Below are 15027 nucleotides of genomic sequence, written 5' to 3'. Positions count from 1 at the left end.
GGATGTTTTTTAAATTGAGGATGCTGTATTTAATGTTGTTCTTTTCTGAATGCAACAACCAGAATTAAATAAGATGGTGCTCTTTAGGTAAAGGGACGACATACAATAAATCAATCTCTTTAACCCGGTGATGGTAACATCATTCACAGGTTATTGCGGAGTGGCAACGAGATTACAGTGACGGTAACATCCAGTCAGTTTAGTCACTGATTACCACAGCTATGCTAAGAGGTCAGGGAACTTGACTTTGACCCAGTTAACCACAGGGATATCATATACCAACCACCGGGGCTGGCTACAGGGCCGTAGTGTGTAGGCTTTTGTTCCAGCCCAGATCTAATACACATGATTTAATATAATCATCCAATGATGGTCGTGAACTAAAAAATTCTGCTTTGGGGCAACAGGACATTTTGGAATCAGCAGCAGTGATGAAGGTATGAGGCAAGAGAGGAAGGCATTTTACACATCTGAACTCTCCCAATATATTCGAGAGTACACACTTTCATTTAAACCAGGCTACTCTTTGAGTAAAGTAACACGGAAATAAAAACAAAATGTTTTAGCAACCTGGAATCTCTACACAAGATGGTTGAGGCGTGTATAAAGAATGTATGAAAAAATCATAATTTTGTGACTTGTATGTTGAAATCTGGGACATTACAGCATGTCAACATAACACTTCCTGTACTAAAGAAGGTTTAAAGGTGCCCACGTTTTAGGTGGCCACAGAGAGTGGTAGTAGACTGAGGTAGTAATACTATGGCATTCGATTTGAATACTATCTACACTCTGTTGGCACTGGCACTGAGAGGTAAGGGGTCTTTCTCACACACACACACACACACACACACACACATACACACACACACAGTATACATTTAATTCACACATGTATAAAGATGACTGAATCATTTAGTCAATTAATCCCACAAAGGATGGAGTTACAAATGGCGATGTGACAAAAAAAACTCATTAATTAATTCACACAACCGCACGCGCACACACACACACACAAAGTCACAATTTCAGTGTGATCATTGTACAACATATCGGGCAAATTGTTAGCCACTCACGTGAGTCTGTGATAAACAACATTATTCAGACACAGCTCATCAGGTTGTATGATGCCTTAAAGTGGCAATCAGCAGTTGCTACACCATTTTTTGACTTACAGTGTAAATGAATGATATGCACCCATTGATTTTTGAAGAATTTATAAATGACTCATGAGCTTAGTTCAGCTGTTGTTCCCCATCAGAATCCAAAATATAAGCTTGTTTTACTCCAATGTTTGTAAACAAAGCAAATGTAAACAAACTATATAGCCTCAAAACATGGTTATCATTATCATGGATGATCAGTCCTTGCATCCACAGCTCTGTCTATGAATTAGAGAGTGGTTCGATTTCTCCAGCCCCATCCCTCAGCTTTTTACGGAACTGCTTTGTTATAGTTTTTACTGCTGATTTAATGGTCTTTCTATCTCTCCTCGCCCCGCCTCTCTCTCTCCTCTCTCTCTCTCTCTCTCTCTCTCAGCAAAAAATAAGTAAATAATTGAAAATAAAAGTAACAAATAATTAAACAGCAGCAGTAAGATAACGAAAGCGAGGCTATATACAGAGTCAATGTGAGGAGGTCCTGGATGGCAGGAAGCTTGGCCCCAGTGATGTACTGGGCCATATGCACTACCCTCTGTAGTGCCTTGCGGTCAGAGGCCAAGGTGTTGCCATACCAGGCAGTGATGTAACCAGTCAGGATGCTCTTGATGTTGCAGCTGTAGAACCTTTTGAGGATCTGAGGACCCATGCCAAATCTTTTCAGTCTCCTGAGGGGGAATAGGTTTTGTCGTGCCCTCTTCACGACTGTCTTAGTGTATTTGGACCATGATAGTTTGTTGGTGATGTGGACACCAAGGAACTTGAAGCTCTCAACCTGCTCCACTACAGCACCGTCGATGAGAATGGGGGCGTGCTCGGTCCTCCTTTTCCTGTAGTCCACAATCATCTCCTTTGTCTTGATCACGTTGAGGGAGAGGTTATTGTCCTGGCACCACACGTCCAGGTCTCTGACCTCCTCCCTATAGTCTCATCGTTGTTGGTGATCAGGCCTACCACTGTTGTGTCATCGGCAAACTTGATGATGGTGTTGGAGTCGTGCCTGGCCATACAGTCATGAGTGAACAGGGAGTACAGGAGGGGACTGAGCACGCACCCCTGAGGGGCCCCTGTGTTGAGGATCAGTGTGGCGGATGTATTGTTACCTACCCGTAGGTAACAACACAGTAAGAGATTAGACTACCTCTAATCTCTTACTTTTACCACCAAAGCAATTATGTTAACTCACAATTATATAGAGCTACATTTTACTATATGTTTAGTATCATAGTGTTTAGCATTGTGTTATATGTTCGCTATTTTGTTATGACATTGCGACAGTGGTTTTTATGCTGTAACAATGAAGTGTTTAGTAAATCAATCTCCCTTGCATGTGGTCCTGATTTAACAGGCCTGTCCTATGTGGGTCGGGTGAGAGCTGGATACGAGACGACCTTCACCTGTACCTCCAACTGCATCCCAGGATGCACCTACACCTGGCTGCTGAAGGGGCGCACTTTCAATGGGAGTGAGTTGACCTGGACCCCAGACGGTCTGGACCGCATTGTGGAGCTGCAGTGTACTGCGGTCAACACAGAGAGTGGGAGCTCCAAGGGCATAACCACAATCTTGGAGGTGAAAAGTAAGAGATTTCTTTGTTTTTAACTTACAATCATGCGTGCTTGTGGTCCCAGAAATGCATCCCACTATCCTGGTGTTGCAAGAGCTCTACCAACAGATCTACAGAGGCTCACACTACTGCAGCCACCACTGCAACCTGTATTACAGATTTCTAAATCTAGTGTCAACTCCTTCCATCCTGTGCGACACGCTGCGGTGCAAAGAAAATAGGAATACTTTATAGTCCATTGTCCATTGTCCACAGAAATGTGTCTTTTCTATTTCAAATACTCTTGAGAAAGCTGTTTTCCATACTGCGCTATCTGCCCTGATTGAATATGCCTAAGATCCCTAACCCTAAACAACTCCAATCACACCTCTGGATCTCCTTTCTCTGTGTTCCAGGCTCAGTGTCAGTGAGGCCCAGCCCACAGCTCCCTCTCCCCGTCCTCAACCAGTCCTTCAGCCTGGACTGTGACGGCTCCTTCCCAGGCCTGCCAGTGATTTGGTACAAAGACGGCCAGGTTGTAGCTCCAGACGCCAGGATAAACCTGTTGGAACACAACACCTCCCTCCACTTCAACTACCTGCTGCCCTCTGATGGTGGCTTCTATCAGTGCGAGGTGACCATGGCAAACATGGCTGAAAGCAAGGTCATAAGCTTGGGCTACCTGCTAAACTGTGAGTATAAGATGTAATGCCTACGCTTCATTTGAGAGAATCAGTGAATATTGGTGATCCTGTCCAATTTTCCTTTAAAAAAATGTAGAGGCAAAGCTTTTTTGCTGACATTTTCTTCCTTTGCGTATCATTGGAGTGTTAGTATCAGTGGCCCTGGCACAGTGTTGCCTGGGAGGGAATACATCTTTACCTGCAAGGTGAACTGCACTGTCGACCTGGACTGCTCCATCCGCTGGCCGTTGAGAGGGGGTATCCTCACTAGCACCTACCTCTCCGTGAACAGGAACATCCTGAAATGGATCCCGTCGATACCTGGTACGGTCCAGAACTTTACCTGTGTGGTGAAGAACACAGCAGCTGGACGCTCTGCAGAGGCCTCCAAGACAGTGAAGGTCACAGGTAGTCACTCCTGTTTTATTGTGTGATAATTTGAAGCTACACTGCAGAATCAATTCTTGCAATGGCAGTTTTGTGATTGTAGTTTGAGGGTTCTTTAGATCGTGAATAGATGACTCTCCAGACACACCCTGGATGGAGGCTGATTACTCTTTGGCAGATTTAATGATGAACTGACCACATTCATTCAGCCATGCATAAAGGTAGATAATCAATTACTATCATAATTCCAACTGATTCACCATATTGTTAAACTACACTACACTTCGCCTTATATAATAATATCCCTCATAAAATATTCCTACACTATTATCACCAAGTTATCATGATACAAAATGTATTAACTCATGCTTAAACCCAGTTGTAGGTACTGTTAAATCTAAATATATAAATCTAAATGCTTTGTTTTTTAACCTAGCTAGAATACCTGCGTACTACATGGTAAAATACTGTTTTAGACCGTTTCCATCATCTCCAAAATACCAGACTGAAATCATGTTATTGTTCCCTCATGCAGGACCCACAGTATCAGGATCTGAAACAGTGAGGCTGAGTGGAGTTTTAGGACTGGTTCTCTGTGTGGGTCAGCTGTTCCTCCTGGATCCCTAGAGGAGGCGCTATAAGACTACAGTTAATGGGAAGAACAGAGGAGAACATTGATTGAGACCAGGTTCACCTTCAGAATGAACAATAAAACAGGAACCAACTTTTGGAAATTCTTAATCCTGTCCAATAAGAATGCTAATTTCTCAGAATAAGAATATAAGAATGTAAGAATGTAAGAATGTTTCCTATGTTGTGGCATAATGATAGTTGAGTCATTGGAAGTTTCCAGTGAATTATGTTTATCATTCACATGCAGTGGATAATGATGAGAAATGATCTATGTAATATTTCCTTATTTGCAATACGTACTGTATTATAATTATTTGTATTATTTCTGTACTTTGTTGCTGTTGAGATGACCTTGTAAAATATACTCCCAGATGAGTGTGGTAATACAGTTGAAGTCGGAAGTTTACACACATCTTAGCCAAATACATTTAAACTCAGTTTTCACAATTCCTGACATTTCATTCTAGTAACAATTCCCTGTCTTACTTAGGTCAGTTAGGATCACCACTTTATTTTAAGAATGTGAAATGTCAGAATAATAGCAGAGAGAATGATTTACTTCAGGTTTAATTTCTTTCATCACATTCCCAGTGGGTCAGAAGTTTACATACAGTCAATTAGTATTTGTAGCACTGTCTTTAAATTGTTTAACTTGGGTCAAACGTTTCGGGTAGCCTTCCACAAGCTTCCCACAATAAGTTGGGTGAATCTTGACCCATTCCTCCTGACAGAGCTGGTGCAACTGAGTCAGGTTTGTAGGCCTCCTTGCTCGTGCACACTTTTTCAGTTCTGCCCACAAAGGTTCTAAATGATTGAGGTCAGGGCTTTGTGATGGCCACTCCAATACCTTGACTTTGTTGTCCTTAAGCCATTTTGCCACAACTTTGGAAGGATGCTTGGTGTCATTGTTCATTTGGAAGACCCATTTGCGACCAAGCTTTAACTTCCTGACTGATGTCTTGAGATGCTGCTTCAATATATGGCAGCATGTCAAGTCGTTTGTCTGTGACTAGTACATTTTAACCTACTAATAACCTATTTATTTATGGTTGAGTAACTTCCTTGTTGTGTAGTGCAAACTATTTTGTTTTTGCTGGTGTAAAGATCACGGGTCTCTCTCAACTCGGCACTTCATTACTTGAAGTTTACCAAAGTAACCCTATCTCTGGCTGGCCTGAGTTCCTTCTTCATCCGCGGAGTGTCTCGTCCAAGCTGCTCCTTTTTGCTCTTTGCCTGGCTGTCACGCGCACATACAAACTCATACATACACGCGGCCCCTCTCTCCCCTTACCTTCGTTGGCCTCTATTTTTTACATTTGTCAGAGAAAATTACAATTTTTATGGTATTGCTTAGTGCACTGACTTTACTGAACTCTGGAGAAAAGGAACATTGTTGCTGGGTGAGTACATCTGACAATGTGCTCTCCCGTCCATTAGACATTTTGTTTGCAGGGAACTTGTTCTTTTTCACTCGGTCCACTCGTCCATGTGCCGATGTATTTGTGGCATGATGTGAACAGTACGAATTTGTGTCACTACCAAAGTCTAAGGGTTTTAAATGACTGTTTTGTATTGTCTGGAAACTCACACACGCTTGCAGTAGGTCTCTTAAAAAAGAGAAGCCGTGCAAGGTTATTAAACAGAGGTGCCTAGTTATTCTTCTTTTGTTGATATCAGGTAACGTGCAACCTAACCCTGGCCCTGATATGCAATGTCTCCAAACCCCCTCTGATTTTAAATCCAGATCTGGTTTTGGTATTTTTCATTTAAATGTACGCAGCCTGTTGTCAAAAATTGATGGGGTTAGGATTTGGGTTAAATCAACTGATGCTGATGTAATTGTGTTTTCTGAAACCTGGCTCAGCAAGTCTGTTTTTGATAAGGATATTTGTATAAGTGGTTACAATGTTTATCGCACTGATCGAGTTAAGAAAGGTGGGGGTGTGGCTATATATGTAAAAACTAAATTCCCTGTAAGTGTGGCAAAGTCTGAAACTATTTGTAAACAGTTGGAATTTATTGCTTTGAATATTGAGGTTTCAAAGGGTCTCTCTATAACTGTGATTGGCTGTTATAGACCCCCTCTGCTCTCGGTGATGCATTTTCTTCTTTGACACACCTTATGTCTAAACGTCTTTACAGTGAAAGTATCTTGATTGGTGATCTCAATTGGTGTTGGTTAAAGCCAGTGTCTGATGATTTAAAAATGTTTTGTAATTCTATGAATCTTACCCATTTGATTAACTCACCCACTCACCCAAATCTTAAAAGCCCAGATAAATCTACCCTGATTGATTTGATATTGACAAATGTTCCACATAAATATTCTGCGGTTGGTGTTTTTTGTAATGATTTAAGTGACCATTGTGCTGTTGTTGCTGTTAGAAATACTAAGGTTCCTAAGACAAACCCACGTTTTATTCGTAAGAGAAATTTGAAGTGTTTTAATGAGCAGGCTTTCTTTCATGATTTGTTTTATTTTGACTGGAGCAAGATTGAGCTTATCCCTGATGTGGAAACTGCCTGGAAATTCTTTCATTATGTTTTTTTCCAAATAGTAAACAAACATGCCCCATTCTGCAGGTTCAGGGTTAAAGGACGGGATAATCCATGGTTTTCTTCTGAGCTGTCTTGTATTATTCACGACCGTAATCTAGCCTGGGCTAAAGCAAGGAAATCTTGTTCTGATGCTGATTGGCTTATTTTTAGGCAGTTACGAAACAAGTGTTCTTTTCTTCTCAGGAAGGCCAAGTCTGAATATTTGATGTCTGTTACCACTGATAACCTGAATGACCCTAGAAAGTTTTGGAATGCTATTAAGTCTATGTCTGGTAACAGTAATGTTAATGAATTACCGTCATGTGTTTTGAAGGACTCTTGCTGTATATGACAAAACTGAAATCCTGAATTGTTTCAATGAGCACTTTGCATCATCTGGTAGGCTGTTTGATTCAGTGTCCTCTGTCTCTGTACAACCCTGTGTGGATGAACCAGTGAGAGCTGGTCAAACTTTTAGCTTTTTGCCATTTTCAGTGCAGGTGGTACATAAAGCCCTGAAATCCTTAGATCAGAGAAAGCCTGCAGGTCCTGATCTTTTGGATCCCTGCTTTTTAAATCTGGCAGCTGATTTCATAGCTGAACCACTTACATATCTGTTCAATCTAACCATGGAATGTAATGAGATTCTGAAAATCTGGTAATCAGCATTTGTCCTACCACTTTTAAAAGGGGGAGATCCAACTCTTTTAAATAATTATAGGCCAATCTCAAAGCTGTCACCCCTGGTGAAAATACTTGAAACCATTGTGAGTGAACAGCTAAAAGAGTTTTTATTTACTAACTCTATTTTATCAATGTACCAATCGGGCTTCAGGAAGAAGCATAGCACAATTACAGCAGCCATGAAGGTTTTAAATGATATCACTGAAGCCCTTGACAAAAAACAGCACTGTGTCTCACTTTTTATTGATCTCTCTAAGGCTTTTGATACAGTTGATCATGCTATACTAAGGCAGCGATTGTCGAGTGTAGGTCTTTCAGAGCATGCAGTTGCATGGTTTGCTAACTATCTGTCTGATAGAACTCAGTGCACTCAATTTGATGGGCTTATGTCTGTTAAATTGTCTGTCTTTAACTTTTCACGCCTCTCAACCCCGGATCCGGGATCACCCCCCACCCCCCCCCCACACTGATTAGCATCGCTAGCATAGCGTCACAATTAAATAGTAGCATCTAAATATCATTAAATCACAAGTCCAAGACACCAAATGAAAGATACAGATCTTGTGAATAAAGCCACCATTTCAGATTTTTAAAATGTTTTACAGGGAAGACAAAATATGTAAATCTATTAGCTAACCACGTTAGCAAAAGACACCACTTTTCTAACTCCATCAGTTTCTTACTCCATCAGGTGCTATCACCAATTCGACCAAATAAAGATATAAATAGCCACTAACCAAGAAAAAACTTCATCAGATGATAGTCTGATAACATATTTATTGTATAGCATAGGTTTTGTTAGAAAAATGTGCATATTTCAGGTATAAATCATAGTTTGCCATTGCAGCCACCATCACAAATCTCACCAAAGCGACTAGAATTACTACAGAGAGCAACGTGTATTACCTAAATACTCATCATAAAACATTTCTTAAAAATACACAGCGCATAGCAATGGAAAGACACAGATCTTGTGAATTCAGACAATATTTCAGATTTTCTAAGTGTTTTACAGCGAAAACACAATAAATCGTTATATTAGCATACCACATATGCAAACGTTACCCGAGCATTGATTCAAGCCAAAGAGAGCGATATCGTTATCATCGCCAAAATATATTAATTTTTTCACTAACCTTCTCAGAATTCTTCCGATGACACTCCTGTAACATCATATTACAACATACATATAGAGTTTGTTCGAAAATGTGCATATTTAGCCACAAAAAACCGTGGTTATACAATGACAATACTAGCAAAACTGGCCTGAAAATGTCGGGCGCCATCTTTCACAGTGATCTTGTCTGATGAATAACTATTCATAAACTTGACTAAAAATATATAAGTTGGACAGCTATCGAAAGACAAATTAGTTCTTAATGCAATCGCTGAATTACATTTCTAAAATTATCCTTACTGTGCAATACAGGGTTCGCCAAGCGAAGCTATACCAAAAAAAATGGCGGAATATGCGTTTAACATTTTTCTACAGAACAACGATTTATCATCTTAAATATTTCTTACCATGAGCTGATCTTCCATCAGAATCTTGGGCAATGTATCCTTTCTCCGGTCTAATCGTCTTTTGGTCGAAAGAGGTCCTCTTGTCCGTCGAAATGCCCACTAACGTTCGACCGGTACTGGAAACGTGCCCGGCGCTTCAAAGTGCATCACAAAGAATTGCCTCAAAATCGCACTAAACGGATATAAATTGCTATAAAACGGTTTAAATTAACTACCTTATGATGTTTTTAACACCTATAACGAGTAAAAACATGACCGGCGATATATAAGTGGCTAAACCAAAGCTTGGAAAGAGAGCCAGTCCGACGTCCTTCGTGCGTCAGGCGCAGCAGGAAAAGAAAGCCACTTCCGCCTTGTGCTCTTTTATACAGGCCCTGATTGCGCAATCGACTCCATTCAAATTGTCACCTCTTACTGACATCTAGAGGAAGGCGTGGGCAGTGTTTGTATCCTGATAGCATTTACAGGGACTTTAAAACTGACCTGGGACCAGAGGCCAAGATTTCTGAAATCTCACTCCCTGTCAGGAAAAGTGCTGTAGAATGAGTTCTGTTCCACTCAGAGACATAATTCAAACGGCTATAGAAACTAGAGAGTGTTTTCTATCCAATAATAACAATAATATGCATATTGTACGAGCAAGAATTGAGTACTAGGCAGTTTAATCTGTAGACCAAATTATGCTAATGCGAAACAGCACCCCCTATAGTGGCAAGAAGTTAACCTTTCACGAGTATCAACCCCGTATCCGGGATCACCCCCCACCCCCCCCCACACTGATTAGCATCGCTAGCATAGCTTCACAAGTAAATAGTAGCATCTAAATATCATTAAATCACAAGTCCAAGACACCAGATGAAAGATACAGATCTTGTGAATAAACCCATCATTTCTGTTTTTTAAAATGTTTTACAGGGAAGACACAATATGTAAATCTATTAGCTAACCACGTTAGCAAAATACACCATCTTTCTTTGTCCACCATTTTCTCTCTCCACCACTAGCTATCACCAATTCGGCTAAACTAAGATATTGATAGCAACAAACCAAGAAAAAAACTCATCAGATGACAGTCTGATAACATATTTATGGTATAGGATAGGTGTTGTTAGAAAAAAGTGCATATTTCAGGTAGAAATCACAGTTTACAATTGCACCGACCATCACAAATCGACTAGAATTACTAGATAGAGCAACGTGTATGACCAATTTACTCATCATAAAACATTTCATAAAAATAGACAAAGCATAGCAATGGAAAGACACAGTTCTTGTGATTTCAGACCATATTTCAGATTTTCTAAGCGTTTTTCAGCGAAAACACAATAAATCGATAAGTTAGCATACCACATGTGCAAACGTTAGTAGAGCATGAATTCAAGGCAAAGGGAGCTATAACGTTATCATCGCCAAAATATATTAATTTTTTCACTAACCTTCTCAGAATTCTTCCGATGACACTCCTGTAACATCATTTTACAACATACATATACAGTTTGTTCGAAAATGTGCATATTTAGCCATACAAAACCGTGGTTATACAATGGAAATAGTCACAACTCAAGCATCAAAATGAGGGACGTCAGCTTTCAGAGTGATCTAGTTTAATCGAAAGCTAATCATATACTTGACTAAAAAATACAGAGTTGACAGGAATCGAAAGACAAATTAGTTCTTAATGCAACCGCTGACTTACATTTTTAAAATTATCCTTACTTTTCAATACAGGGTTCGCCAAGTGAAGCTATACCAAACAAAATGGCGAAATATGCGTTTAAAATATTTCGACAGAACAACGATTTATCATATTAAATATTGCTTACTTTGAGCTGTTCTTCCATCAGATTCTTGGGCAATGTATTCTTTCTTGGGTTTAATCTTCTTTTGGTCGAAAGATGTCCTTTGTCCGTCTAAATGCCCGCTAACGTTCGACCGGGACCCCGAAATGTGCCCGGTGCTTCACATAGAAATGCATCAAAATCGCACTAAACGGATATAAATTGCTATAAAACGGTTTAAATTAACTACCTTATGATGTTTCTAAGTCCTATATCGAATTAAATTACAGACGGATACATTTCAAGTTGATAACCGAGCCTGTGAAAATGGCATCCGGAGGTCCCTTCCTGCGTAAGGGCGAGCGTCGAAAGGGGGGCTACTCTCACTCCTTGGTCTTTTATAACCTCTGAGAGCTACCTAGAAGGCCCATTCCACTTCTCATTGGTTACTGACATCCAGGGGAAGGCGGGTGCAGTTCGTGTCGTTCCATAGGATAGACAGAGACCTTAAAAACTGATCTGAAACCAGAGCTTCGCTCTCAGACCTTTCACTGTCTGTCATGGATTTCGCTGTAGAAAGAGTTCTGGGTCACCCACAGACATAATTTCAACGTTGTATGAAACTAGAAAGTGTTTTCTATCCAATAGAATTAATAATATGCATATTGTACGAGCAAGAATTGAGTACTAGGCAGTTTAATTTGGAGACGACAAAATGCTAATTCGGAACAGCACCCCCTGTAGTCGCAAGAAGTTAATGGTGTGCCCCAAGGCTCTGTACTTGGTCCTCTCTTATTCACTATTTATATAAATGATTTAGACAAAAATGTCCAAAATGCGCAACTGAATTTTTATGCTGATGATACTGTTATTTACTGTTGTGCCTCGTCTCTTACAAAAGCTTTCCAGAACTTGCAAACTGATTTTTATACTGTTCAACATACCTTGTGTCAAATGAAGCTTATCCTCAATACTGACAAAACTAAACTAATGGTGTTTTCTAAAGCAAGAAATAGACCTCTGAACCTTTCACCTATTACTACCTGTCCGGGCAAGGAGATTGAGGTTGTAACCTCATATAAATGTCTTGGAATTTTAATTGATGACGGCCTCTCTTTTAAATTGCATATTCAACAACTTACAAAAAAATTGAAGCTGTTTATTTTAGGAATAAGGCCTGTTATTCTTTTGAATCCAGAAGTAGGCTAGTATCAGCTACATTTATGCCTTTACTAGACTATGGGGATATTTTATATATGAATGCTTCCGCTCAGTGTTTGAGATCAATTGACACCCTTTACCATGGCACTTTGAGATTTATTTTAAACTGCAAAACCCTTACGCACCACTGCACTTTGTATACCAGGGTTGGCTGGCCTTCTCTAGTCACTCGTAGGCTCAGGCACTGGTATACTTTTAACTGTTCCAAATGTCCGAACTGAATTTGGTAAAAGGGCTTTTATGTACTCTGCGCCATCGTCTTGGAACGCCTTACAAAATACTTTTAAACTGGAAGAACTCGTCCCGATTGGTATTTTTAAATCACTGATGAATGATCTTGAGACTGATTCCCTGACGTGTCAATGTTTTTAATTTGCTGTTTTTGATTTTGTTATACTCTTGTGAATTCTATGTTTTTACTAGATTACTTTTTCATGTTTTCATGTTTTCATGTTTTCATGTTTTTCATGTTGTTTGTCTGTAATTTTTGTTATGACTTGATGCTGCCTATCTTGGCCAGCACGCTCTTGAAAAAGAGATTTTAAATCTCAATGAGCCCTTCCTGTCACGTTCCTGACCTGTTTTCTGTTGTTTTGTATGTGTTTAGTTGGTCAGGACGTGAGCTGGGTGGGAATTCTATGTTGTGTGTCTAGTTTGTCTGTTTCTATGTCAGCCTAGTGTGGGTTCTCAATCAGAGACAGATGGTAGTCGTTGTCTCTGATTGAGACTCATATATAGGAGGCTTGTTTTGTGTTGGGATTTTGTGGGTGTTTGTTACCTGTCTCTGTGTTTGTGTTCTGCACCAGATAGGTCTGTATCGGTTTTGCACATTTGTTATTTTTTATGTTTGTAGTGTTTCACTTGTTCTTGTATTAAACATGTTTAACACTAGCCGCGCTGCACTTTGGTCCTCTCCTTCACCCCTGGAAGAAAGCCTTTACACTTCCTGGTTAAATAAAGGTTAAATAAAATAAAATAAAAAATATTCACAATTTTCCGCCTCATGATGCCATCTATTTTGTGAAGTGCACCAGTCCCTACTGCAGCAAGCGACCCCACAACATGATGCTGCCACCCCCATGCTTCATGGTTGGGATGGTGTTCTTTGGCTTGCAAGCATCCCCCTTTTTCCTCCAAACATAACGATGGTCATTATCGCCAAACAGTTCTATTTTGTTTCATCAGACCAGAGGACATTTCCCCAAAAAGTACAATCTTTGTCCCCATGTGCAGTTGCAAACCGTAGTCTGGCTTTTTTTATGGCGGTTTTGGAGCAGTGGCTTCGTCCTTGCTGAACGGCCTTTCAGGTTGTGTCGATATAGGACTCGTTTTCCTGTGGATATAGATACTTTTGAACCTGTTTCCTCCAGCATCTTCACAAGGTCCATTGCTGTTGTTCTGGGATTGATTTGCACTTTTCGCACCAAAGTACGTTCATCTCTAGAAGGCAGAATGCATCTCCTTCCTGAGCGGTATGACGGCTGCGTGGTCCCATGGTGTTTATACTTGCGTACTGTTGCTCTACAGATGAGCGTGGTACCGTCAGGCATTTGGAAATTGCTCCCAAGGATGAACCAGACTTGTGGAGGCCTACAATTTTTTTCTGGGGTCTTGGCTGATTTCTTTTGATTTTCCCATGATGTCAAGCAAAGAGGCACTGAGTTTGAAGGTAGGCCTTGCAATACATCCACAGGTACACCTCCAACTGACTCAAATGATCAGAAGCTTCTAAAGCCATGACATCATTTTCTGGAATTTCCCAAGCTGTTTAAAGGTACAGTCATCTTAGGGTATGTAAATGTCTGACCCGCTGGAATTGTGATACAGTGAATTATAAGTGAAATAATCTGTCTGTAAACAATTGTTGGAAAAATTACTTGTGTCATGCACAAAGTAGATGTCCTAACCGACTTGCCAAAGCTATAGCTTGTTAACAAGAAATGTGTGGAGTGGTTGAAAAACGAGTTTTAATGACTCCAACCTAAGTGTATGTAAACTTCCGACTTCAACTGTGGATACCTGTCTCTGTATAGAGTTGTCACTTTTGGTCTTTGATTGACAGGGGTAAGTGGCCAACTACTGTACAGTGGCACATTATATTAAAAGAAGGACCCACCATACCTCCAGATCCACTCCCAGACGTACCAGTAGAGTACACTGTACTGTCCCTCCCCTCACTAGGGAGCAGAGACAAACCTGCTGTCTCCTCAGGGTGTTGAGTGTCAAGGAAATAGTCCTATGAAAAGCTGCTGTTATAATCACACCATCTTCACACCATAACATCACTTGTTTATGTGAGAGTGGTATTATGAGACTAGCCTGACCTACATACACAGAAGTTGTTTCATAACATGATAGTATACTGTAGGCTGTCAGTGTGTAGGCTCATATAGCTACAGAACCCTATTTATTGCAAAGGCTAACCTGATGTACAAGTTGAACAAGTCGTTGCCTCAGTCCTAGCCCCGTGTCCAACACAATCACACACATTCAAATGTCTGTTGGCAAATCCCTTTCTGTGTGATAAGGTATTGTCAACCTCAGGCCATGTTTACCTACCCTGTTTGGTCAGGGCATGACATGGTGAAATTGAACAATGGACACCATTTGTCATGGACCCAGAATACCACAAACTAGATTATGAAGCTAACCTTAAACCTGGAAATGGCACAAGGAGAGAGGAGGCGTTCATTTATCAATACAACTGGCACAAAGCCATTGGTTATTTATCATTTACAGGGTAACCTATACTGGATGCATCATACTCCAGCATCTGTTTAGATATACTCCTTTATCTATGACCATATCACTTGCCTTCTATTGGAAGTCAAAGCATTATTCAAATAGTATCTGGTAGTTAGTGTACCTATCCC

The 15027-nt window shown here is 40.3% G+C and overlaps 1 protein-coding gene across 5 annotated transcripts; it reads left to right on the top strand.

Annotated features, from left to right (window-relative positions):
• The first annotated feature begins 311 nt into the window (after window positions 1–311).
• Window positions 312–4856, top strand: LOC120048671 (carcinoembryonic antigen-related cell adhesion molecule 20-like). Of its 5 annotated transcripts, none has more exons than XM_038994801.1 (5): window positions 457–814; window positions 2509–2739; window positions 3123–3398; window positions 3541–3797; window positions 4312–4856. In XM_038994801.1, exons 1-4 carry the CDS (start codon window positions 763–765, stop codon window positions 3597–3599), a joined length of 618 nt encoding a protein of 205 aa, XP_038850729.1. In that variant the 5' UTR covers window positions 457–762; the 3' UTR covers window positions 3600–3797; window positions 4312–4856. The 5 variants fall into 5 exon arrangements, 4 of the variants coding, with proteins under 4 accessions (XP_038850729.1, XP_038850730.1, XP_038850727.1 ...); XM_038994799.1 differs by having other exon boundaries at window positions 459–814; window positions 3535–3797; XM_038994800.1 differs by having other exon boundaries at window positions 459–814; window positions 3535–3997.
• The last annotated feature ends 10171 nt before the right edge of the window (window positions 4857–15027 follow it).

Source organism: Salvelinus namaycush, chromosome 5 (genome assembly GCF_016432855.1).
Source record: "Salvelinus namaycush isolate Seneca chromosome 5, SaNama_1.0, whole genome shotgun sequence".
In the NCBI taxonomy this organism is placed as follows: Eukaryota; Metazoa; Chordata; class Actinopteri; order Salmoniformes; family Salmonidae; genus Salvelinus; species Salvelinus namaycush.
This window is presented reverse-complemented; position numbering and strand designations above follow the sequence as displayed.

Excerpts from the sequence above, each read along its gene's own strand:
- LOC120048671 (XM_038994799.1), top strand. The coding sequence starts at position 763 with ATGGCATTCGATTTGAATACTATCTACACTCTGTTGGCACTGGCACTG. Across the intron at positions 815-2,508 it reads GTTGGCACTGGCACTGAGAG|GCCTGTCCTATGTGGGTCGG; the intron begins GTAAGGGGTCTT and ends CTGATTTAACAG. Across the intron at positions 3,399-3,534 it reads CTTGGGCTACCTGCTAAACT|TGTTAGTATCAGTGGCCCTG; the intron begins GTGAGTATAAGA and ends GTATCATTGGAG.